This window comes from Zonotrichia leucophrys, chromosome 3, assembly GCF_028769735.1.
Source record: "Zonotrichia leucophrys gambelii isolate GWCS_2022_RI chromosome 3, RI_Zleu_2.0, whole genome shotgun sequence".
In the NCBI taxonomy this organism is placed as follows: domain Eukaryota; kingdom Metazoa; phylum Chordata; class Aves; order Passeriformes; family Passerellidae; genus Zonotrichia; species Zonotrichia leucophrys.
The window spans coordinates 58,445,779-58,470,642 of record NC_088172.1 but is presented as its reverse complement, the minus strand read 5'-3'; the positions used below and the strand labels follow the sequence as shown (position 1 = coordinate 58,470,642).

At 34.0% G+C, this 24,864-nt stretch overlaps 1 protein-coding gene across 1 annotated transcript in view; it reads right to left on the bottom strand.

Annotated features, from left to right (window-relative positions):
* ADGB (androglobin) overlaps positions 1-24,864 on the bottom strand; it is a 97,784-nt gene that overhangs the window by 19,339 nt on the left and 53,581 nt on the right. The window contains exons 15-26 of the mRNA XM_064706972.1: positions 24,677-24,740; positions 22,937-23,039; positions 21,696-21,828; positions 20,120-20,234; positions 18,533-18,700; positions 16,431-16,569; positions 10,929-11,063; positions 9,431-9,524; positions 7,752-7,886; positions 6,796-6,949; positions 3,448-3,635; positions 1,771-1,955 (exon numbers count right to left, since the gene is read on the bottom strand). Coding sequence (XP_064563042.1) covers positions 1,771-1,955; positions 3,448-3,635; positions 6,796-6,949; positions 7,752-7,886; positions 9,431-9,524; positions 10,929-11,063; positions 16,431-16,569; positions 18,533-18,700; positions 20,120-20,234; positions 21,696-21,828; positions 22,937-23,039; positions 24,677-24,740 — 1,613 coding nt within the window. The remainder of the gene's footprint in view (positions 1-1,770; positions 1,956-3,447; positions 3,636-6,795; positions 6,950-7,751; positions 7,887-9,430; positions 9,525-10,928; positions 11,064-16,430; positions 16,570-18,532; positions 18,701-20,119; positions 20,235-21,695; positions 21,829-22,936; positions 23,040-24,676; positions 24,741-24,864) is intronic.

Genomic DNA, 24,864 nt, shown 5'->3' with positions numbered 1-24,864 from the left:
TTCTTTGTGATATACAGGATGCGTACTAACAGGAGAAGAACTTCAGTGTTAAGGCCAGTTGGTCTAGAATTGTAAAATTATAATTATTGTAAAAATATAAATAATAGTAAGACAAAAGAACAAACAGTGATCAAACAGCGATCAAACAGCTTCACAGCCATTCATTCCAAATGGCAACTCTCTATATACTCACACACACCTAATGAGCATCAGAATATTAATTTCAACTTCAAACATAGCCTAAATTCATAACAGGATTTTATGTCCACCACTGCTAAATAGATCCTGACTAAAAAACCTTCCTATTTTCAATCAGGTTAATGTAACAGATATTTCATCAAATAATTCAAAGTGGATTAAAATAATTTTAAATTAACAGAAATTATTTGTATGATTGCCTATTAGAGCTAGAATGTTTGTATCTGATTTCTGAACATATTTTGCAAAGTTCTCACATGTGTGTCCTGGTAGACTGGCAAAAGCAAAACACCACTTCCAGTTATTTTGCCCCATCCTCTCCCTTTCAGCCTCTGGTGGAATCCATTTCTCTTCTCTGTCACTTGATTGTGCTTTTTAACTTATTTCAGTTTTCAGACTATCACCTTTGCAAGGAGCCATTCTCCCGAAGCAAAGTTTCTCCTTCACTTTACTGAGGGTATCTTGGCAACTTCCTGAGACTATTGTGATGCTGATCCTAAGCTGAGCTATTTTATGCATTCCCCTTTCTATTTCCACCAGTCTACCATTAAGTTTACTAGTCCACTTCCACATTCCAAAAACATTAACCAAAAATAGCTACTGATTATCTTGGTAACTCAGAGAGAATCATGACAGGTTCTCCATGACTTCCTCTAAAAACCTAATGTTTTCATCTGATGAATGACATTTCAAGAGCATGGTTTCCATAGGACTAATTTTTTTTTTTTTTCACATTTCTGGTAATAACAAGGTGCAGTTGAAACAGAAATCAAGATGTTTCACAAATATGATGAATTTTTTTTCCCCATAAAGCATTGGAATTTCATGTGCACATTATGCTAAAGGATCATGTTTGAAAACTTCACAGTTCAAAATAGTGGAGGTGAGCAGAAGAAATATAATGCTCTTCTGGGCTTTAGCAAAGCAATAATCCAGTATTTGAACAATTTGTCTTTGCCTCAGGTTCTCAATATGCTCAAATAGGCAAACTCTGATTTATAGAAGATTTATTGTTTAGAAGTCTTCATAGAAGGACTGAAGACTTTCATATCTTACATACCTTATGTAGAGCGGTGTCACTGGAGAGTGTGTACTGGAGAGTACAGCAGCAGACTTGGCTTATAAACATCTGCTTTATTTAATCAAACTTGTAATTCTTATGAAGAATTAATTTTAAAATTGAAACCAAACTATAATGAATAAATCAAAATAGCACACAAATGAAATGGAAATCATTTGATTTAGAAGTGAGGTGTATAGAAAACAGGAAAACAAATGTAGATTATCAGAGAAGATAGCATGGCAGTAATCTCTAAAATCTATTACGTATAAGAAGTATAATGGAGGCAGGCAGCTGGTACTTAAGTTTTGTCAAAAATTACCTGAGCACTACAGGGTCCATTGTTGAAAATATGTCTAAGAATTATGTCCCTCCTTCAATTGTACTTCTTGGTTTTGAACAGTAATGAAAAGAGCAGGGAAAAATAGTATTTTCCGCGATTATCTACAGTTACTGAAAGTATGTATATCCTGCAGTGAATAAAATTATTAAATATGGCATACAATACTTACACTGGGAGCTCAGAAGTGATTGATTACTCCTGAAATTAAAAACTGGGATGACTGCATTGCCCTTTCCAATGACACTTGTAATTTCCTTCTCATTATCTAGGACTTGTAGTTTAATGAGCACATCTGAATTAGAGGTTTGTACCTGCAATGTAGCAGTATGTGGTGCTGTGACCTTTACAAAATACCTAAAGAGGAAGAAAAAATTATAGCAATATAACCAACTATTCTTTTTAGGAAAGTACCTAAATGTTGTGCTGAACCGGAAGCAAACGCTTACAATTGAGTCGCAAATCAACTGTTTTCCTGGAATCTGATGGGCTAAGCTTCCTGTAGTGAAGTTTAATGCAGTGAATCAGCAAACAAAGCAAGTGCTGCTGCTGAAAAATTGGGTGGTCTAGCTATTTATTTTTTTCATTGCCTTATCTAATGTCCAAATAAACATTTGAATGCCTACTGTAATTTTATTTGTTGAATATCATTAGCCAGATTTGGGAACTGTACCATTATAAAAGAACCTGAGTATAAAAAAAAAAAAAGATCATTTGCTTTCAAAAGGGTAGGGATATCTCCTTTGATGGCAATAGCTACTTTAGCCAGCTTAAAAGATTGTGGCATTAAAAACCTGTTGAATTAGAGTCTGAAGAAAAAATTCAAATAATTGTTATGTTGTTCAAATAGTTGTTATGTTGTAACCCATTGCTTTATGTATTATATACTTTTTGTGCATAAATCCAAATTGTTATGACTAATCTCACCAAACAAGCAAAGAAAAAAACCACACAAAAACTCCATCATCCTGACTTCAGCACATTTGGAGCTAAAAATATATAATTATTTTTAAGGTTGGTAACATCAGAAGGGTGAAAAAATGAAAGTCATCAAGAAAGAGAGAGCTTACAAAATTTTGGTTTTTGCATTTGGTTTTTTATCATTACATGCTTTCTTCAATTATGTTGAAACTGATTCCCTCTCTTCTCTAAAGAGACCTCTATCCCAATAATAATAATTTGTTGGTTTGAAATATTGAAAATGCTTCCAGAAATTAGGGTAAAATGTTTTAGAATTAATCTTCAAAATACACACATTTAATCAACTCTAAGCACAGGGCCTGTTGTAGTGCAATGCAAAGTTCTTTGTGTAAAATCTTACATATAGCAATTTAGGAATGGTTAGTTCTTAATTCAGAATGGATTTTAATGAACTTTAATTAATTTAAAAAATGATTAATAAAAACTGAATCTCATGTTTGTTAAATATATTCTTCTAAAAGAATCAGCACACAAAAATAAAAAAAATATAAATTTTTCTGTCAATACTGCAAGATGGATATTGGTCTGATATATTGGGAAAAGAGGGTTTCAATACATGTTTATTTCCCAAAAGTACTATGGAATTTCAGTAATTGGCATATGGATAAGACAGAGCTTACAGGAATGCAAAACACTGAATTTTGATTTTAAAGTTATAGCCTGTGCACTTCACACCTGTTCTTCATTAAGTAGTGACACTATTTCACAAATAACATTTTCACTAATCAAATGTTTATTTGATAGCCCATAACATTCAGATATTTGCATCAATATTCTCCCCTTCTAAGAACGAGGAAAGAACACACTTTTCTGCTAGGAATGACTGATATAAACCCCGGAATTTATTCATCTTTCCCTCAATATTTACCTAAACAGTAGGAACTCCTTGTTGGGTATGTAATACTCCTTAAATTGTAGAGTAGAGAAGGTTTCATTGACAGCCTCACGAGAGAGAAATGGAAGGGCACTCTGGGAGGTGCAGAAGCGCAGCTTCCATTTGCCACCTGGCACAGGCTGCTCACCAGTGTGTGCTTCAGCCACAAAAGTGTATCCTTTCTGAAAGGGGAGAACAAGTCATTTTTACATTTCACAACATTTTTGACAATAGCACTACCCAAAAGGCACTCTGGGACTACATGCAACATACTTCTTGTCCATTACAGTTATTATAAAAGATGAGCTTCATCAGCAAGAATCTTACAACTCCAGTCTACTCTAACCTATGGAGCATCTCTTATTTTAGCAATTTATATTTGGCAAAAAGGTACATGGCAAGTTAAATCCAATTTCATCTACCTGGAAAGCTGGCAGGTGTTTTTAGGGGCAGATACTACCAAAGTCCTGAATTCACTTTCTAACAAAATTATTTGAGGATTTAAAATGCTCCTTCATGCTTAGGGAGTGTGAAAGTAGGGGTGGATGAATTTGCTACATGGAAATTTAGAGATCAGGTTACTTCAGTCTTCAAATTAACATTTACCCTAATTTAATAATGCCACTGCAGACATAGCACGAAATGACAAGATTTTTATCTTATTTTTATTACTATATTAAGAAAAAATATTTCTAGTACTACAAAATTCAAAAAATAATAAAAAATGCAACACACAATTAATAAGGCTGATTCAGATTCAGGTGCTCTTTATGAATCCTGAGAATAGGAATATGAGGAGCCAGGATACAACATAAAAAGATTCAAACCTTGATTAATTTGTATTTGTGAAAATGAAGGCAATGTGAATGTGATTACTTGAAAGGCAGGGGCAGGAATAAAGGATATAAGGAGTGAAATGTCCACCTGTAATGTTGCAGGGGAACTCAGCATTAAATCCCTTTTTCATGTAGTCTGACTAGCCCTATATCCCCATATTTCAATTATTAAAATTTCAAGTTCCTCCCAAGAAATGGTCCAAATGAAAAAACTTTGAAAGGCTCTGTTTCTTTCAGCCCTCCTCTAAATTCCATTTAAAGAAATCACCATTTACCAGCAAAAAGCTTTGCTGAAAAATCCTTATAATAAATAGGGCTGTAATTTCAGCACTATCCAATAATTCAGGGCTGTGGCTCCATGAATACTGAAGATTTAGAATGAAATTAAAATCAATTATTCATTATTCCAATTTGTGCAGTTGTAGCAGTAAGGTGATTTACAACCTTTAATCACCACAAGGTAACACCAACCACTCAGAGTAACCATTCAGGAGAAATCACTTATTTAAACATCTAGTCAAGCACAGAGTCACCGGCCCCTCTGTTCTTATCAAGTACATGTGCAAACGGAGGATTTATCCAGATATTCAGCTGCTTTCTGACAGCACAGCATGCATGAGAAGAAAAAATTCTCACCATTTCTCTTGTATACCTATATATAAAACTAATGTTATACAATCCTAATGTTCACTAAAAATATTCAGAAAATTCAGACTTAGGACCAAAAGTTTGTTTGAGTGGGCACTTTGTGAATACTACAAGCAATTAGAAAGCACAATAACTGAATTTTGTGTCTGGTAGGAAGACCAAGTCACTACTGAGAAACAAGAAAATATGTGTCAACAACCCCATTAAATGTATGTCTCTTTTGTAAATAACCTTCAAGAGGTTTTACTACTTACTTAGATACCTTGTTACAATTCACTATCTCTAGAATCAGAAAGGATTGTTTGCTAATATACCACCCAAATTAACTTTATGGCAAAGTAAAGTAAGAATCCCTTACATCATCCTTCTATGTCTAGTCAAGAGAAATATCTGAGCAGTGTCCTTGCTCAAATAGACTTCTATTTTCTAGACTAAATATGGTGGTAGTGATGATTTCTTAAACTCTTATCTATGTAGGTCAGCTGAAGCTTGAGTGCTTATCTCTATCCTTTTCTACAATCTGTTCAAAAGACTTGTGAATAATAAAGAGAGTCGAATTAAAAAAAAAAAAAAAAAAAAAAAAAAAAAAAAAAAAAAGCACACCAAGAACTAAAACAAATTCAACTGTATCCAGCAGTAGGGAAAAAACCACCAAAAAAACTTTAATGCAACCCAAAACCTCCAAATAATGCTAAGCAAGTACCCAGTTTCCATCTAGGTTGTAAAGTCTGCAAAAAGAAGACAGACTTTATTGCTAGTGTGCAGATTTTATCTTCATTGTCAATCATTCTGAAATGAACTTTAATGTGTTCCAGAAGTGTCTCTGCAGCAGAGTACCAGTATCTGTTGACAGGATTCCTTTTTATCACTGTGGTAAATTGCTGAATCATAGTTTGGAAGCAGAACTGGTGAGTGTATTCTTTTCAAAAATTACTTTTTATGTAATAATACTGACATTTAAGAATTCAGGCATACTGAATAATTTCTTGCTTGATGTACTACATTGTTGACTATTTTTTACAAAATACTGTTACAAAAAAATATAACAGATTAAAGTAATACCATTGTATTCTGTGTTTACCAACAGCAAAATCTCTTGTCAAAGCATCAACAGAACTTTTAAAAGCATGTGCAGGTCCACTGAAACTATAATCTACTATTTGGAAATAGGAAGAAGCAAGCTAAATTGGAGAGCATAAGAAGATATCCATACTCAGGAGCTCAAGAGCTCAGTGATTGAGAAATGTAATAAGAACAAGTAAAAAAAATACAGTATGCCTGCACAATTCTCTTTTAATACTCTTAAAATCACTCTTTACTGTTATTAACCACATTTACTATTACAAAATATTAACCATTAGTTTAGCAAACAATAACAACACTGTCGGTTTGAGGGGGTTTAAGAGAGGACTTCTTAAATAGGGAGGAGCAGGAATCCAATGAAAAGAGCCATTTTCATCAGTAGTTGACAGAATCACTAGGGCTACTGTGCTGTACTCATGGGAAGAAAATATGTACCCTTATCATTTCTTATTCAAACTTTTTATAGCCACAAGTTGGCTATAAAACATTGGCACCAAATTTACTGTGCTCAGTGTTATGCACGATAAACAGGAAAAACCCCCAAAACAACAGCAGCTGGAAAGAGTATATAGGAGAAATAATCAAAAGTTTACTAATAAATATTTAGCATGGAAGCAGATCAGGGGTGGTCTCTGTTCAAACTTGCTAATAAATAAGGGTGTGCTTTTAAGTAGAGCACTACTAACACTATGACATAGCTAAAAATCTCCACAGAATTTGGGCATTGTTTATTATTTTTAAAATTATACTTTTCACAACAAGTTCTTGCGTTTACCTTATTTTTGGGATAAACATGAGGTGCCACATTGAAAAAGGCATGTGGCATTTCCTCCTGTGTGTCATTATCAAGGACATGAAGTCTGCAGGAAGGGATAGTGGTAAAGACCTTTGTCAATATAAACATGTCTTCTGGGACAATAAATATTTCTCTAAAAAAGAAAAATTAAATTATATCAAAAAACATTTTCCCAAATAAAAGGATATGTGCAATACAAAGCAAAAAATATTGCCATGATTTAACCCCAGCCAGCAATTAATTACAATGCAGCCACTCACACACTCCCCACCCCCAACATACCTGAGGGAAAGAATCGGAAAGAAAATGCAAATCTCATGTGTTAAGAACAATTTAAAAATACAAAAAATATATACTAATAAATATTCTAATAAAATGAATATTTTTAATGACGAGGAGAGGGAGAGAGAGTAACAGAACCCCAAAGAAATGAATGATGCTCGATACAATTGGTCGCCACTCACTGACCAATGGCCAGCCTGTTCCTGAGCAGTGATCAGACCCCTTCCAGGTAATCCTCCCCCAGTTTATATACTAAACAAGACATTCTCTGCTATGGAACATCCCTTTGGCCACTTCAGGGCAGCTGTCCTGGCTGTGCTTCCTCCCAGATTTTTGTGCATCCCCTCACTGGCAGAGCATGAGACATTGAAGAGTCCTTGACTTGGGGTATGCACTCAACAACCAAAACATCAGTGTGTTATCAATATTGTTATCACACTAAATCCAAATATGCTGCACTCTACCAGATACTAGGAAGAAAATGAGGAAATTAAGAAGAAAATTAACTTTGTTCCAGCCAAAGCCAGAACAAGTACATGCCAGAATTTAAGGAAAGCAGACAGGTAAGTAAGTTTTTAAGCAGGTTAGTGAAAAACCAGAGTGTATCAATACTATCCCCCCATAAGAGTTGTATAGGACTCTGTGAAACTCACCTGAAAACCAGAAACCAGGCATTTGGTGGTTGATCAGCATATGTTACTGCATAGTCAATGAAAAACATCTTACATGATTCATCTTCATAACAAGGAAAATTTTCAACTGAATTAAAGTTTCTTTTAAATATTTCTCTGGAAAGCAGAAAACAAGATAAAGACTTCAATCTAATCAGGATGGCATATATATATATATATATATATGTATATACACACACTGACTTTTACTTAATGCTGATCATGAAGAACACTACTTTGTGCATGAATGTAAAACAACAACATAAAATGTGCTACTAATGTTTCTCTAGTAGTTGTTCACTCTTAAATAAAAAAATCATGGAGGGATCAGTTCTTTCAGACCTCATGGCAAATATATACACATATTTCTATCCATCAGTCTACCTGTGACTATAGCTGCTTCTAATATCCCAAGATGTTATGGTTTCTACAAAACTTTACCTTTTTTTCTTTTTAATAAATATCAGTTAGCATAACTTCGTTTTCTTTATATTAAGTTGTCATCTTAAAACTGTAGAATCATTAGGATATTAAAATACCTTTATTTAGTTTTAAAACGTTTTGGAACAATAAAGTAATAAAACTTATTGGCCAAGGTGCTAGATTGTTATGTTAAATAGAAATCTGTCAGCTGTTAAAAAAAATTAAGCACAAGGACATTAGCATGATTTTAACACTCAAACGTATCCCTCAGGACAATGCCTATGAACCCCATAAATTTTATAGGTTGGAAGGCAGGCTAAAAACTGCATCTCATCTTTGCTGATGCTACAAAGCTAAAATGGAAGGATAATATTTGGAACAAGGTTGTGCTTGCGAAGTCCTGATCTCATCAATGTATACAGGTTTTACAAAATTAGAAACACTAAAAGGTGATATGAAATTATACCTGGTGTGAGTGTTGCTCAAATTGCTGGCTATAAGGAGTGAGGATTTATATCAACAGGTAGTAATTATTGCCAGTTTTCACTCCTCACCCCTGGAAGAACAGATTTACTGCTAGATCAGTTGTGTGAACACTTGCAGAGAGATTTTTGGAGGACTTAATGGAAATATGTGATCCCCAGAAAGTGTTAGGCTTGCAAATGACTTAATGAACACTGTTGAAATTAGAATAGCCATCTTTCCAAAAGCTGTAATAAAATAGCAGGAAAAGCATAGAAATACACCTACTACATTTCTACTACCTAGAAATACATCTACTTCAGGCAAGTGAGACAAAAATGACCCCGGTTGAGACAATAAACTGTGTACAATTACATAGTAAAGCTATCTTTCTACTGTCAATCATGATTGCTTAACAAATAGCACAAATTAAAAAAAATCCTTAAATCAACTGGTTAACTGCTTAACTAAGGAATCAGTATCAGATCTATACTTATGGAGCAGCCTACCAAATACTAAAAAATTAAACACATGCAAAAGGTAATATTTTAGATCCAAAAATTCGGGAAAAATCAGTAACATATCTAAAAAATAGATTTTACTCATGTAGGGTATACAGAATAAAACATAGCATATATTTAGTAAAAAACATTTCATCCCCTCCATCAGGGTTTTGTAATTTTGACACTAATAATGCTCTTACTATGCTTATTTTGTGAAAAAACAGTTTATGACAACTGCCTACAATAAAATAGTTTGATTTATTGCATGATTACCTTAACAACGTTACAGCACACTCTTCAAAATTTAACTCAATCATAGTCCACAGGTTTTTCAAAGTTTCTTCAACATCAGTGTTTTCTTTAGTACCTAGAGATAATCAAATAAGTTACAAAATATAACATCCAATTATGCTATTGTTCTAAATTTACCCCTTCCAAATACTTCTGAAAAATATTACTTATACAAGTAAACTGCCTTATTTATTTGGAATTTTACAGAAGTCTCACTGAGCTCAAAACTGTTTTTTCCTTTGACAGAGTATTTTCCATTCATCACCATCTTTGTACTTTTAGGCACACCTACAACTGCAGAAATTATGTGATCAATATTTTGTCCAATTTACAGTTTTTTCCACTGTAATATGTTGTAGTGATATTTGGCAATCTCTGTCCTCAGAGAATATGCTATTTAACTATTGCTATTTCCCAGCAACTTTCATCTGCAGATACCAGGAAGGGGTAGGGATGCACCTAAACTATTTGTGTAGCTAACAGGAAAAGAATTGGGCAGCTCTAATGGGTAATTCACCCCATTTGTGTTGGATAACTCACATAACAGGATGTCATGTCATCTCAAGGTGTCTGCTTCTATACATGGAATACAGATGAAGACTAAATTGATTTGAAAGTTTTCAGTAGTACAAAAGAAATCATGGTTTATTCCAATAAATACCTTGTCTTCTTAAAAATAAATATCACTTTTCCTAACTTGAATGTGTCCAGATTCAAGCCACAAACTTTGAATCTCAGACTAAAGATCTTCTTGTTAACCTTTGGATATCAGCCTAAAGAGACTGTTACTATGAAATTCCATTCCTCCTGTGGGTACTTAAAAATTATAGCAAAGTCTTTTCTTATCTGGTCTTTCTGAAATGACAAACTAACAACCTGTAAGTAAAAGGCCTATATTCAATCCTGATCCTTACAACTCTACTCAGAATTTTGTGGTTGTTATCTTTCTTTCTTCCTGGACTGTGGATACTGTACCTGGACACAGTATTCCAACTGAGATAACAGAATTGCTGAATAGGAAATATGCTATGAGTCCTGAACTGCTATGCAAGTTTCCTCTATCTATATGCACAAGAATGAAGGATAGTATCGTACAGTATCCTTGGAGGACAGCATCAGGCTTTGATACTGTGTGTGTTTCACTGACTGCTCATTATGATGCTTAGGTTCTTGTATGATTTCCTTTACATTTCCAGAAAAAAACCTTAACATTTATCCCAGCTCTGACCTAAATCTACATTAATACAAATTCTGGTTTAGCATCTATGCAAATCTAGGGGGGGGGATGTATCCTTCATGAACTTTTTAGTATCATATGTGCCAACTGAGTGGTTAGGAATATTTAAGAAAACTACAAGTTCTATTTCATTAGCTTCAGTTAATTTTACCTAGATATTAATTAGTAAAAAACTCTTTACAGTGAAGGTTTTAATAAGATGAAGCATGAAACATTTTTGAAAGGCATTTATAAATGACACACCTGGTTCTCTGCTCTTCAGTATTTTCCTAATATAAGTCCCTCGCCAGATGGCTTGAATTTTGAGAGCTGCTGCTTCTTCTTCAGATGTGGGAGTTTGATTCTCACAACTACTAAGGGATTTCTCCTCACTGATCTCTGAAGGATTGGAAGAATGAGTAGCATCAACTAAGCTGGAAGTCTCGTTCCTGTTGCTTTCTGTAACACATTTAAAAAATAAAAAAAAAAAACTAATAAACACAAAACAGCAAGAGAGTGATTTCAAGCATAAATCTTCTATGATGGAAATATCACTCTTGCAATTTTTTTTATCATAAGTTGGAGAAAATATACTGTACAATTACACAAAGTCAAAATGTCAGCTACTTTGCTAGTTACAAACATCAAATAATTTAATTTTTCTCTTCATGGATAGCCATTGCAGGGCATTTTTTAAAGTCACATCTCTTACTGTAGTTTCAAAATGTTCTTCCAATCATGATCCCAGAGGATACGCTGAAGCCTGACTCTGTACACAGCTTAAAAGAGCTTCACTAGATTTTAATTACTTTTGCCTCTCAATCTGATAATTTTATTAAGTAATAATTTCAACACCAGTGTTGTTCAAAACATTTGTTTTAACCTTCACAAAGGAGCCACGGAATAAGGGTAAGATCTATGATAAAGGGAGAGCTCATATATGGGACTGACTTTATGTTATCAAGGAGTTTCGAAGTGCAACAGAAATTAGTGGGTACTGACAGGTTAGCAGTGAGGTCTTTGAAGGTATTCTTGCCTAGAAATTAGCATCCTGGAAGCCATCAGAACCAGGACTTAGGGTAGGGTGTGGAGAGCAACACTCCAAGGGGCCAATGCCAGAGGGGTAGTTTGGAACTGCAGACATGTGGAAAAAAGGGAGCAAGACAGTGTGATAGTAAGGAAACAGTGCTGAAAAAGGAAGTACCAACAAACAAGAGAAGTGGAATCTGCTTGAAAAATGTAGACAACATTGCAGGCAAACAAGCTGTCTTTAGATATTGCTTTCATCAGCCAGATCACACATTTCAATCTAATCACTTTTACTCAATATCGCTAAATCTGGCTGTGTCCTCAAACCATCACTTCTTGTCCAAACCCTAAAAAGCCTCTTTAATGCTTGGGGACTGGAAGATTACACAACCCCACTTCAGTAGAAACCTAATTAGAAGTCAACAATATGAATGACAAAACCACTTTTATAAAACAGAAACATATAATCAATCACGGAATATAGACTTGAGAGGACCACTCAAGGTCATCTGATCAAATCCCATATCCAAAGCCAGATGAATTTAGACCAGGTTGCTCCTGTTCTTGAATAAATGTCCAGTCCATTTTTTAATACTTCCATAAGAATGGGGATGCCATAATTTAAGTGGGCATTCTTTTCCAGCTTTTGACAAGTCTCATGGTGAAAAATGTTTCCCTAATATCCAAGTGGAATTTAACATGTTCTAAGATGTGTCCTGTCTGTGCATCTCCAGAAAGATTTTGGTTCTTCCATTCATTCATCCCTGCAACACACTTCAAAGTGAATTTGTTCAATCTACAAACTCGTCTATTTTACAATTAAATAACCCAGTGGCAAGATGACTTCTGACCTCACTAATCATTGTCTTCATGGAAGGGAAATAGGCTTCAATTTTCAGCTCGTGCTTTGGCTCAGAAAAATGAGTTCTGCTGCAGAGCCAACATTCCTCATATAAGGCAAAAAAATATATTATAAAGTAACAGTTGTATATATATGAACACACATATACACAGATTGACCTAATAGGTAAGAATATTCTAACATGGATCAGGAATCAACAATATAGAAAAGTAAATACAAAAAGTATTGGTGTGGTGTTGCCCTGTGAACCAGCTAAAAACTTCATCCACTGAAGAGGCCAAGTAGATCCCATAACTAGAAGTAAATACCTATAACACACAAAAACCAATTCTATTTATAGAAACTTTCAGAAGTTACCACAGATCAGGCCAAAACCCAAAAATTATGAGTATATATTCCTAAAGTATATATTCATAAGGAGATTCTTTTTGTTCTAATTTTTTAAACAATCTCATAAGAATAAAATTTTTTTTGCAACATTTAAGGCAAAATAATGAGGTCTTAATTAAATATTCTGAACTTTCAAGGCTTTTTAAACTTAATATTTCTTAATATTTTTTCTTGTAAGCAGAGAAATAGATATTGTGAAATGCTTTTAATCAATCAATCTTGAGCTAGTGAATGCTTTAAGTTAATCACTATTGAACTAATGGATGTTTCAAATTTGACATTATGATTGAAAACAGATTTGTCAAAGTTCTCTGACACACCTTATCTGTTAATCAGAAGACACTGTGCTAGTAATAAAACTGAAGCTTTGAAAGCAGCCTAGCAAGACACTGTTCACCATAAAATCACTGCAGTTCCTGGAGGCAATGTGGGAATGAGTTTTTGAAAAACGAGTATTTTGCATGTATTCAAGAGGCCTTTTACATATTCAACCAAATAATGCCAAACTTGCCCTCACCCCTTACTAGAACTCCAGTTCAAATCCAAAGTGCAAGAAGAAACAAATGTTCAGAATTCTCTTTTCATTCACACAATGCAACACAACGCAACCATATAATCAATCATCTTAACCTATGTTTCTGGAGGAGAGAAAAGCTTGTTCTGAAAAAGAACTGAGCAGGACTTTCCAAATACAGTTTCACAGTCAAGATAAGCTTATAGAGAACAGCTTGACTTCTAGATAAAGTTTCAGACCAGAAGGTTTTAAGAGAACTGTACATAAAGGGCACTCCACTTCCAACTTGAAAGTTGGAATTTATCCATGAGAAGGAAATGTAGCCCCTGAAATGTGCCTAAATGACTGTTAAGTGTTTGAGGCTCTTGAAAATCAGTGCCACGGACCTCCACTGACTCCACTGGCTCACCATTGGGCTCAATGAAACCAGGACAAGATAAAAAAAGGAACAACAGAGAGCAGGCAGCCATCTTGGTATGCTTCCTTTCCCAGGAAATATCACATACCTCTGTAAATTCACTACCTTATGATTGCCCAAAGTTCTGCAGGGCCCTTTTATTCACTCTCCTCCCAGAATACGACAGAAGAGCCATGCCATGGGGAAGCACTCAGCTTCGGATACTCCCATCTTTTTTTCATATGTTCATATGGCATGGTCTTCCACTTGTTTCCTGTGGCTCTTCTGCTAATTGCTCCTTGGGGATGGATGATACTTGGCAGTCAAATAGATATGACTGGATCATTTTCAGAATGGCTTCTCAGAAACCTTTGCAGCCATGACCACTAACTGCAGTAAATCATAATATCCTTGCCCTTGAAAAATCTTGAGATTAATTCAGCACACAGTGAAAAATGAATATGTCAATATAAAATGGAGGTGCTCTTTTAGAAAAATCTCAGATTTGACCTGATATACTTGCAGACCCAGATGACAAAAATATTTTATTCATCTGCTATGGTAGTTTACACTGATGTCTGTTGGGTTCCAAAAGGTTACAGCCTCAGGTCTTGACAAGATTTGAGCAACCAACCTGACAATGCAGCAGAGCTAATGTGGGGGCAGGGCATTCAGCTGATGCCAATCCTTCTAGGCCTTTCTACCATGTAGTTTGCAGCTGATATTTCCTGCCATCCAGCTCTTTTCCCTGACAGTTCACTTGGTTTATGCTTTATTTCTTTAGGTTTCTAGATGGAACCTGAACAGAAGCATGCATTTACTCCAAAGCAACATTTATTAAGCAGGGCAAAATGTCAATAAAGGTCAAAAAATATCCAATATCAATAAAACCAAAGGGAAACAATTTGCCTTCCAGTCCAATAGGGATCTCTTGTAATTTAATTTTAGAAAGGCAAATAGTTTAAAAGGATATATTGGACACTGGAAGAATTAAAACTGAAACAGAACTTTCTTTCTCCATATATTTTTCCACTTTTTTGTTTCACTGCACAACTCCTAAATAATATTCTGTCACGGTGGATCTCATCCTTTAGTAATTTATATGAGATCTTTGCTACAACCTGTCAACTGTGCTAATTATTCAAATCTATTTTAAAAATGTCTTCTAATGCTGACAAGTGTTTAAGAGCTTTTTTTGGAATGCAGAAATCAGTAGCACAGTAATCTTTAAAAAATGTGACAGGTGTTGTTTACTTTAAGTGGTTTGATAAATGTCAATATGCTGACCCTTGCAACATACTCTTGTCATGGGATGCAATTCTTTGAAAAATACCTGATGTCTCACAGTAAGAATAACCTTCAGAAGAGAGGAGATTCAGAGGAAAGTTCCCAGTAAAGAGAGACAAATATATGCATTTATAAGTGCTTTATTATAGGTACAAAAGTAACTATTACAATATTGTGTCAGTAAAGCTATTTGTGTAAATTTCAATTTAGTTTTATACTATTTTTCCAGACTAAACTGACTAATCAAAAGGAAGTTAGTATAATTTTGTTTGATCAAGTAGAAACACTTTATTCAGTAAGTTCACAATAGACAAAGAAAAAGCTAAGTACCCAGAAAGAGCCTTCAAGTGGTGATTGTGTCTCTTCCCACCCATCAGATAAATTATTTTTCTGTTGTGATATGAAACCAAATACATAAGGCTTTTATTGGTAAACTAGATGCTAACATTAATAGATTAAAAAGTTATAGACACTAAAAAATAAATCCTAAAATGGAAAAGAGCCAAATATTTGGTTGCCAGGCAAACTTAATTCTAACTGAACAAAACTCCAGCCTGCATAAAAAATGAAGCAAAGAAACAGTAGGAAAAGAATTATTCCATATTTATTGTAATAAATATGTTGGCCTTCCAATGGCTTCTCTCAGAGTATGTTCAGGTACTCAACAGTCCCTGACACAGGCTGTAGAAGAGGCAGTTGGTGCTGTAGCCAGTTCCACACTATGTGGGTATGACTAGCCAGCCAATTAGCCAGGCAACACAGTCATTTCCCAAATAACAAGCTTAAAAAACAAGCAAGCAAGCAGGACAACAAAAATTTAAATACCCCTCCCCTCCAAAAAACACCAAACAAAAACGTCTAAACCCAACATTAAGAAATAGCTGAAATTTCAATGAAGGTAATAACTTGAGTCTTCAGTCTTCCTTCCTCTCATTTTGTGAACAATACAAGCATTTAAGGTGTTTTCAGCTGATGATTTGAGCATAAGTGGTGAGGTGCAGTGCAACAGGTTTGCTCATGTTTGTTCATACTGACAAATGCTACTCAAAGAAGACCAAGGGCAGTTTTATAAATTAACAAAGGGTAAACAGACTTTCTGGAGCAAAGAAAAGGATAATTTCTATTCTGAGATGAGCCTCGGATGTCCTTTCAACACTAAAAGTCTTAAGCTTAAAAATTAATTGTGCCTACTTAAGCAAGAAAAATCAAGAAGAGAGAAGAGTTGGCTTCCCTGAAAATAAGAATGAGCAGATATATTTGAAGTGATTAGCAATATCAATACATTACCTGAAAACACAATGTCACCTCCAGAAATATCAGTGATTTCAAAACTCAAAGTAAAGGACCTGAAGGCAAATTTATATCTGTAAAGATCCTTCTTTTCTGATACATATTCAATCAAATACCAAAATGCATTATTGAAAATCTAAAATCAGAAAGAAGAAAAGAATGATTCATTTATAAAGATTGATTTACATGGCTTCTCATTATTGTTTCAAAACTTGTTTCCCTCTTCTCTTACCATGTATAAATTAAACTTTTAACTTCCACTAACAAATACTGTATCTGAAAATTAATCCCAACTGTAGGACTATAATCCTTCAAGAAAACAACAGAGACAAAACCTGTTTCATGCCTGGCTTATAAAAAAAATAAAATAGGACTTATTATACAGTGTGTTTATCATCCAGAAACATCCTAGTTTATGTGCAGAGGGTTGGTGGCCTCGTGCTAGAGGACAGAAGATCATATAATTGCTATAATGACAAAGGGAGTTGTAAACTTGAGGTTTCAGAATGGAGACAGGTAACTTAATGGGAATGCTTTCGGGATTAGGAAATGCCACAGCATGGGAAGATTTGGCTCTATTTTTATGCTTTCACATATTGTTTCTCTTTAAAGAGCAGAAATCCAGTCTTTTCCTCCCCCACTCCTAGTAGATGGGAAATTTAGAGTGTGTTTTACAGAACCAGTTTCATAATCTGAGTTTAAGAACATAGTAACAACTTACTGGAAAAGACAAGATTTTTTGGTTTCATTGCCCTTAGTTTCAGATTTTTCTGCTTTCTGGAAACATATTTTATATATTTTAATACTGATAAATATTTTCTTTATTTTTAAATTTGTAAAACTAGGAAAGAAAGAATACAGTACATCCTTTCTTGTATTCAGAACAATTTTTCACTGTTTGTATTAAAGACAGATAATTTCCATATTTTCATCCTAGAATCACTGTTAGCTCAGTGCCTTTCATTTATCTAATTTTGTTGGGTTTTTTTTTTCACCTATACATCGGTCTTCTTAGAGGAGGAGAAATTAAGGGATATATGTATTTATGACTATGGAATTTTTCTTAGGGTCTCAAAGTTTTGCACATATTTCACATGAACATCTGCATTTAAAATTTTTTTATTCCATTCCTGAGTTCAAAGCAATTTTTTTCCTGGTGGACTTGGCATGTAAATTACCTCTTTCATGAGTAGTGCACCTGTAATCATTCCTTATTAATTCTGTTATTGTGCTGCATTTCAGCTGGTGTCCAGCCCATGTATAAAAGTGCTAGTGTTCTAATTTTTAATAGCAGTAATTATAAAAAATATTAAACCATTTTTCTATTCAATCTAAAACATGCATAAACAGTCTAAACTGCATAAATATTCTAGTACTTTGATGAAAATAAATGAATCTGGAATATATAAAATACTGACTTTAGAAAAATCAAGTTATAGCACTATGATCAACATTTGCATACACATAAAAACTAGTGTATCTTCTACAAAAATGTTTTGTTGCAATCTTTCTTATAATATTGGAAAGTTGTAGCATAGAGATCTACAGAAAAGTGTAATGTTTTCATCATGTATCTTTAATTTATTGTGCATAGAGAGCAGAAAAGTTGAATAAGAATGGTGTAGTTTCAAGAAACAGAGAAAACCAATTTGGAATACTGTGAATAAAAGAACTCATTACTGCCTTCAGAAGAATAAGCTGTAATAATGTTTTCCTGTTCCATCGACCTTAGGCACAGAAAGCCAACATTAGACTTTTCTGCATTTTAGGTAGTATCTTTCAAATTCAACATGAAGTTTTAATAACATAGCTATTGCTTTCTACCCCAAAGTATGCTAAACCAGATCAACAAAAATAGACTCTATTTAGAATGTGCTACTCTGTGCACATTAAAGTTTCTCTTCTTTAAAGAAGATAATTATCATACAGTTGCAAGTTATGTAATTTGGGCTTACTTTATAATGAATGCCACATTCACAGTGTGCAGGTGGTCCTTGTTAACTGCACAGGCATTGTTTTGAAGAGGGTAATGACAACATTAAGCAGTTATCCAGCTTCTGTAGCTTTTAGATATGCACTCGTTCAAACTATTTGCTTACCTTGATGTTTTCTTCAGCTCTTTTAGAGTCCTGGAGGCCAGGAGGACAATAAGCTGCTTCCAATTCCTTCAAGGCTTTAGGAAGCTCATCCTCATTGCTGTAATTATTTATCACATTTCCAACAGCTCTCAGGATAACTGTAGCCTGTTCTATAAATCGAGAGCTCTCCTGAGGAAAGAGAATAAACCAGCCATTGTTAGAAACATTGCTTTAAGATTTTCTTTGGTTTTCTTTCTGGCCATGACAGAATACAAGCATTTTTTTTGGTGATGAATTACAAAACTTTTGGAATTCATTCAGTTGTTCTTAATATTATGAACTGTAAAATCAATTATGTCTCTGATACTTAAAAGCATATCAATTTCTCACTGATTTTAGCAAGTGAAATAAATAACAGGCACCATAAGATATATCTATTCATTGCTTTATTTCTCCTATATCATTAGTCCTAGGAAACTTAATCAAAAATAAGATCTATATAGAGACTTTCTACTGCAGTGATAATGGTGTCAGCTGAAGTGCTCAGCATCTTCCCCTTATGGAAGGACAAATTATCATTAGTATCCTGCTGGAAGCAATGATCAAATGCATGCTGCCTAAAGCATCAATAATCTTCAACAGGATTTCTGTGCAAGAATGTGAACACTCTCCTTCAAATGACAGCTTGCAAAGAAGTTGCTTCAAAAAGAAGTACAGGAAAAACCCAAGGATAAAATTCTGCTTTATTTTCTTGATGAGAAATACCTTTTCATCCAAAAATTGAAGGCAAGGAGATAGTACAGCCACAAGATATTTTTCATGATCCAGCTTCTTATATTTCAACATTTTTTATCACAATAAATGTGATAAATTTGTACAAGCTGTTTTAGTGCTCTATTATTAGAACCCAGAATCTCCACTGCTATGTAAATTTGCTGTTACACTCACCTTTTAAAACATTTTTGCACAAATTTTCTCTAGAAAATATATTCCCTTTTCTCAGGGACTTCAACAAATATTTGAACCTCTAGCTTGCTAGAGAAACCTTGAAAATATGGATGACAGTGGTGCCTTGATTATGGACAATGAAGAGCAAAGGCTGTGGTAATTTCTCCCCTGAGCGTCTTATCTCAGCTATGAAAAGTTGATTAAATTGCTCATTTTACATATAAAAGCTGCTTTCAGACCTGGTGAGTAATATATGATCTCATGGGACCAAACATACTTCACTGATGCGAGGTTTTACTTAAATAGGCAGGTATTTTTTAATATTAATTAATATTTATACATGTATTTTATGACATGCCTTAAAGAGTGAGTTATACCCTACCCTCACATATATATTTCAACAAAAGCATTTTTCACATTGTATGCTGAACTCCTATGTAAACCAAAACACTGTCCAATTTTAACTTACATATTTATGTAAGATAATTTTTGCACTATGCCTCCAGTACCTGTTGTGCTGTAAAACACATATCTTTTATGCCCTTAACAATTTCATTTTAAAACCATTGAATATAACAACTCTAAATGGAAATCCAATACTACTTTAATTAGTAGTCAGAAAAACTATTATCACAATGTTTGACTAGTCATTATGCACACCTTCTGAAGAGCTGGCATCACAGCATCCTCTTCTCCAAAGACACATGGCACCGTGGTATACAGCTGAATGTGGTGTCCCATGGGACAAGCTACTGCGAAAAGCAGGATGTGTCGCCTAAAATCAAGAAAAAACCCAAACAAACAACTTTTTTTTTTAAATGGCAATAATTCTTAAGTTTTTCCTTTCATGCATTTGATAATATCAGTTTCAGAATTGTATTTAGGTGAAAAAGCTTATCCAGGCCACAGCTACAACAGATTAACCAGAGATTCAGCAGTGAGAGTAAGAAAGGAGAGTTCATGCCCCCCAGACACACTGGCAGTTTTTAATTCATCTTCTTTTGACTGAAATTTGAAGGCTCCTCTGCCACTCAGACAGTGGGAAGAGAAGGCCTTCCATTCTTACAAGTGACTTCTCTTTTGGAATGCAATGGGGGAGTGAGTGGTCAATAAGTCCATTTGTCTCCCACACCTTTTTTAAATTAAACCTGACTCTTGTCTCTGACTGAACTAAAGAGAATCAAAGGTGGGAAGCTTATAAATTTGAGCTGATGGCATCTCTGTTAGCTTTGAAATTTACAGGTGCAAACAGATACACGTTTGGCCCCCTTACAGTACAGAGAGATATAGCTTTTAGAAACTACACTAAGAAAATACATGTGAATCCAGAACTAGATGTGAATGTAGTCTATAAACATAATAATAACTATTCCAGTTTTAGTCTGAATCAAATCAAATAAAGAGCACTAATAACGATCTTTGACTAAATTTCAGTATGCTAGAGTTTTGGTATTTTCTTTCTATGCCTATTTATTTGACATCTTACTTAATTTTAAAAAATACATTTTGTTTCATCTCTTTGAATTTTAACTGATGATTTTCTCTTTTTGGGAAAGTAGAAGGCCTCAGTTAGTTAGGCAGGAATATTATGCTTATGACAGGACATGACGAAGTCATTTTCCTGGTTTCCCTGGAAGGGTTTTCAGAAAATAACATATCAAAGGCTCTTTCTTTTTATCTATTTCTTTATTTAAATAATCAGGCAATGTCCCACACTGAATATTTACAGTTACATGCAAAAGGAAAAAATCATATTAAGCAATATGGGAATAGGAAGTAAGATATGCAAGACTTCATGAATAATTTCCCCTGTCATGTTTCTTAAATCGTTTTTCAAGAAAAGCATTGAAACCTCCTATGGTAGCACCATGCTTTTACAGTTCCACTAAGAATGCTAATTCTTACATTTTTCTTGCTACTCCAGGGAATATTTCAAATTATTCTAGTTAGAAACACTTTTAAGAAAGAATTTGTAGGAATTTAAATATATTTTTTAGCAAGTCAGTGTGATTTTTCTTGTTAAATGGTCCTAAATAAGAGTAAAGAACTCAGAATTGTTATAAAAATGTTGGCAAATTCACAGTAATTTGGCAGTCTTACCAAATCCTAGCTATGAACTAGTCTGATACTTCCAAAACTTACATTTTAGGAAATAAACTCTTACTGAGTTACTGTGTAAACAATCATTTCAAGCCTTAACTAAAGAGTCAGGACAGAAATGAATCCTCATACATACCCAACAGGAAGATTTACTATAGTAGCTTTGGTTGCAGATGTATGCATTTTTAACACAAGTTCTCCAGGAGCCACAGATTTCCAAGAGAAATATTCAATCCTCAGCACACCTGTTGAACATTCTTGTTGAGTACCTAGGTTAAGAAAACAAAATAAAACACAACCCACATAATATGGGGAGGGTGAATGACATTCAGACACACCTATGCAGAATCTGTAGCTACTTTACAGTCATTAAAACATTCATTTAGGTTTGGCTAACACAGAAAAAACCAGTCACTTAAAATGCATCGGTGGTATAAAGCATGGCTTATTTGTAGTATTTGCTAGAAAAGAATGGTTATAAAATGTGTTACTAAGATGTTTACATCTGATGCCTTGAGAGGCTAGGTAGAACAGAGGCTAGATGGTTTTAAAGAAATAAAGTAGGTATTTATTAAAAACTTAGGGTATCACATCAGACATCTTCCAAATCACTTAAGGCTGCTGTAATAATCCAAATGAATCCTTTCTGTCCATATGAAAATTAAGTAAATAGCCATAAAAATATATATTTATTTACATTTATAGCTTACAGTTTAATTATTTTAACAGAATGGTCAGTTTGTTTTTTTAAGCATTCTTTAATTCACTCTACTCCACTCTAGATGCATTAAATTACATCAACATCAAGTGTTTAAATATCTGATTAACCTAAGCCAACTACCATAAAATGCCATCACTCTCCTGAATTCCATTCAAGGTTTTTAATGAAATACAAGGAATTATAATTTAAATATTTCAAGTTGTTAGGTTTTGAAAAAGCCAACTTAAAGGTGCTTGAGAGCTTATTGTGTATCGCTTTAAAAATCATTTCAGAAAATTACTTTTGTTATATTGCTGGTTTTGCTGCATTGTGATCTGCTAAGGAATAAAGTAGTTTGCAAGAATGGAATTTGTAGAAAAGAAACCACAAGAAACACAAGGAAATCCATTCCAGAAATATACAGATGAAAAACTTCCAGAAAATCATAATAAACAGAAAAGGGAATGATTCTCTCATGAAAATGCTCATCATCAATGAAACAATGATGAAGCATTGCCTGAATATTAGTGTATTCCTTAAAACCAATTTGACTATTTCAAACTATTGCTAAACTCTCAAACTGTGCCCAAGTAAACAACAGACAAAGACAACAGAACAAACATATTCAAGAATGGGAAAACACAACACTGACGTGTACTTCTGTGTGTTGGCCTTACCTTCAGTAACATACCAGTGCACTAATGCAGAAAAGCTAACCAGCATTTCAATGGGCATCACACTGTCCACAATTAAATAATAGAAGACTTCCTCATCAGAAGACTGTATAGAAAAATGGACATTTGTTCATTCACTTGCACTAAATCCTGTCCAACTGGCCTTATACAAAGTAGGTGTAAGATTTTGGATATGGTGACTTAAGGTATGGTGTGGGAAGTAAGCAAATAATTGTCACTACTTCTTCCAAATTTTAGAACAAGCCATTTAAGCCCAGAGCCTCATGCTGCATGTAAAATAGTGTTCACTTAAGAAATAAAAGGAAACAGAACATTTTTTTTGCATGAGAATATATCTACTTCTATATTATACTGACATATGTACCAAAAAGCAGTATTTTTAATTGCCAAACAATAATTAAAAGAAGACCAAAAATTTTGGGTTTTGCTGCAACATTCTGATTCTAATTAATCACAGAAAACTTAAAAGAAATAAGTACTCTTTGCATTTGTAGATATGAGGGATCCTCCCTTACAAAGGGGTTTTTCTCCTACAAATCTCTATGAGGACAAAATCTTTCTCTCTTAACTTTAATACATTATTCCTATGCCAATATTAGAAACTATAGAATGATTCTATTGTTCCTAGTAATTCTTCAAAATCTTATGGTGAATGGGCTTCCTTCTTCAGAGCTATTACAGTACAGAACTATACAGTACAGGTGTTCTTGGATATTCCAGAGCTATATAAATCCATTTTTTGGGTATATATATATCTTCCTATCACAATATGAAAATGTTCTTTTATAAGCATGATACAGAATTTACCCAATACTGTAAACATATCATCTCTTTCAATGTTAGAAATTGAAATGTTTTTACAGCAAAGGGTTAGGTTTTTTTTGGCACTAGAGCACACAGGCTTACACAGTCTTAATGCTGATTATGGCTTACAAAAGTATATCGTGCAGTCATTAGGAAAATTTCTTGTGATGTGATTACTGAGAGGTGGGAAATTGCAGGTGTACTGCAATTACGGAGCATTAATCCATGTAGTTAACCTTCTCAGTGCAGGATTTTACATGAACTTCACACCTGGAGTTTACATTTCAGTACTCTACAATTACACTTCAGATACACTATAAAAAAGAGCTGGGACAGGATATTCAAGCATGTTGAATAACCTCCTGATGATATGAACTAATGGCAGGTTTAGAGAAATTCTATTATTTGAACGTAACTAGAGAGTATTTCTAAATCCCTGCAGCAGGGTGCTGTAAATAACAAAAGGACTTAGCATTTGCAGAGAAAATGGAATGTTATGCTAAACATACTCACAGTTTGGATTTTAGGTAACAGGGGAAGATGAAGGAGAATTGAAGAGCAGATTCTGTAGCTGGATCATCATTAAATTCAATTCAGGCACCAAATTGTTAAAAGGTAGTTTTAAATCAAAATAAAGAGTGGTTGGAGATCTGATTCACTATAATTTTTCTTTACATAAGCCATTCTTTGTTATTGTGCAGTAGCATTCCACAGCATTTCTCCTTTTCTTAAACACATACATATAATGCGACATATTTGCTTGCAAACATACATTTGTATTGACTACAACAACCTTAATGCATTATTATTTTTCAGTAATAGCAGTTCTATATGCTCAACCAGTTTCCTTTAAGAGGATTATATGTATTATCTAATTATATAAGACTTTGAAAAAAAAAGCACAATACAGCCATTTACCTTAAAACTTGTCTTCTGATAGCTATAAGCATATGTATCTGGCTTGTGGAAAACATACAGCCTCCTAAGAAGAATATAAAATTGAAATATAAGATATATATGACTTTAAAAAAATCAGCAGAAATTACATAGTTTAGGTAAATGCCTATTTCACAGCACAAGACATTAATTTTACTTTCACAAGTCAG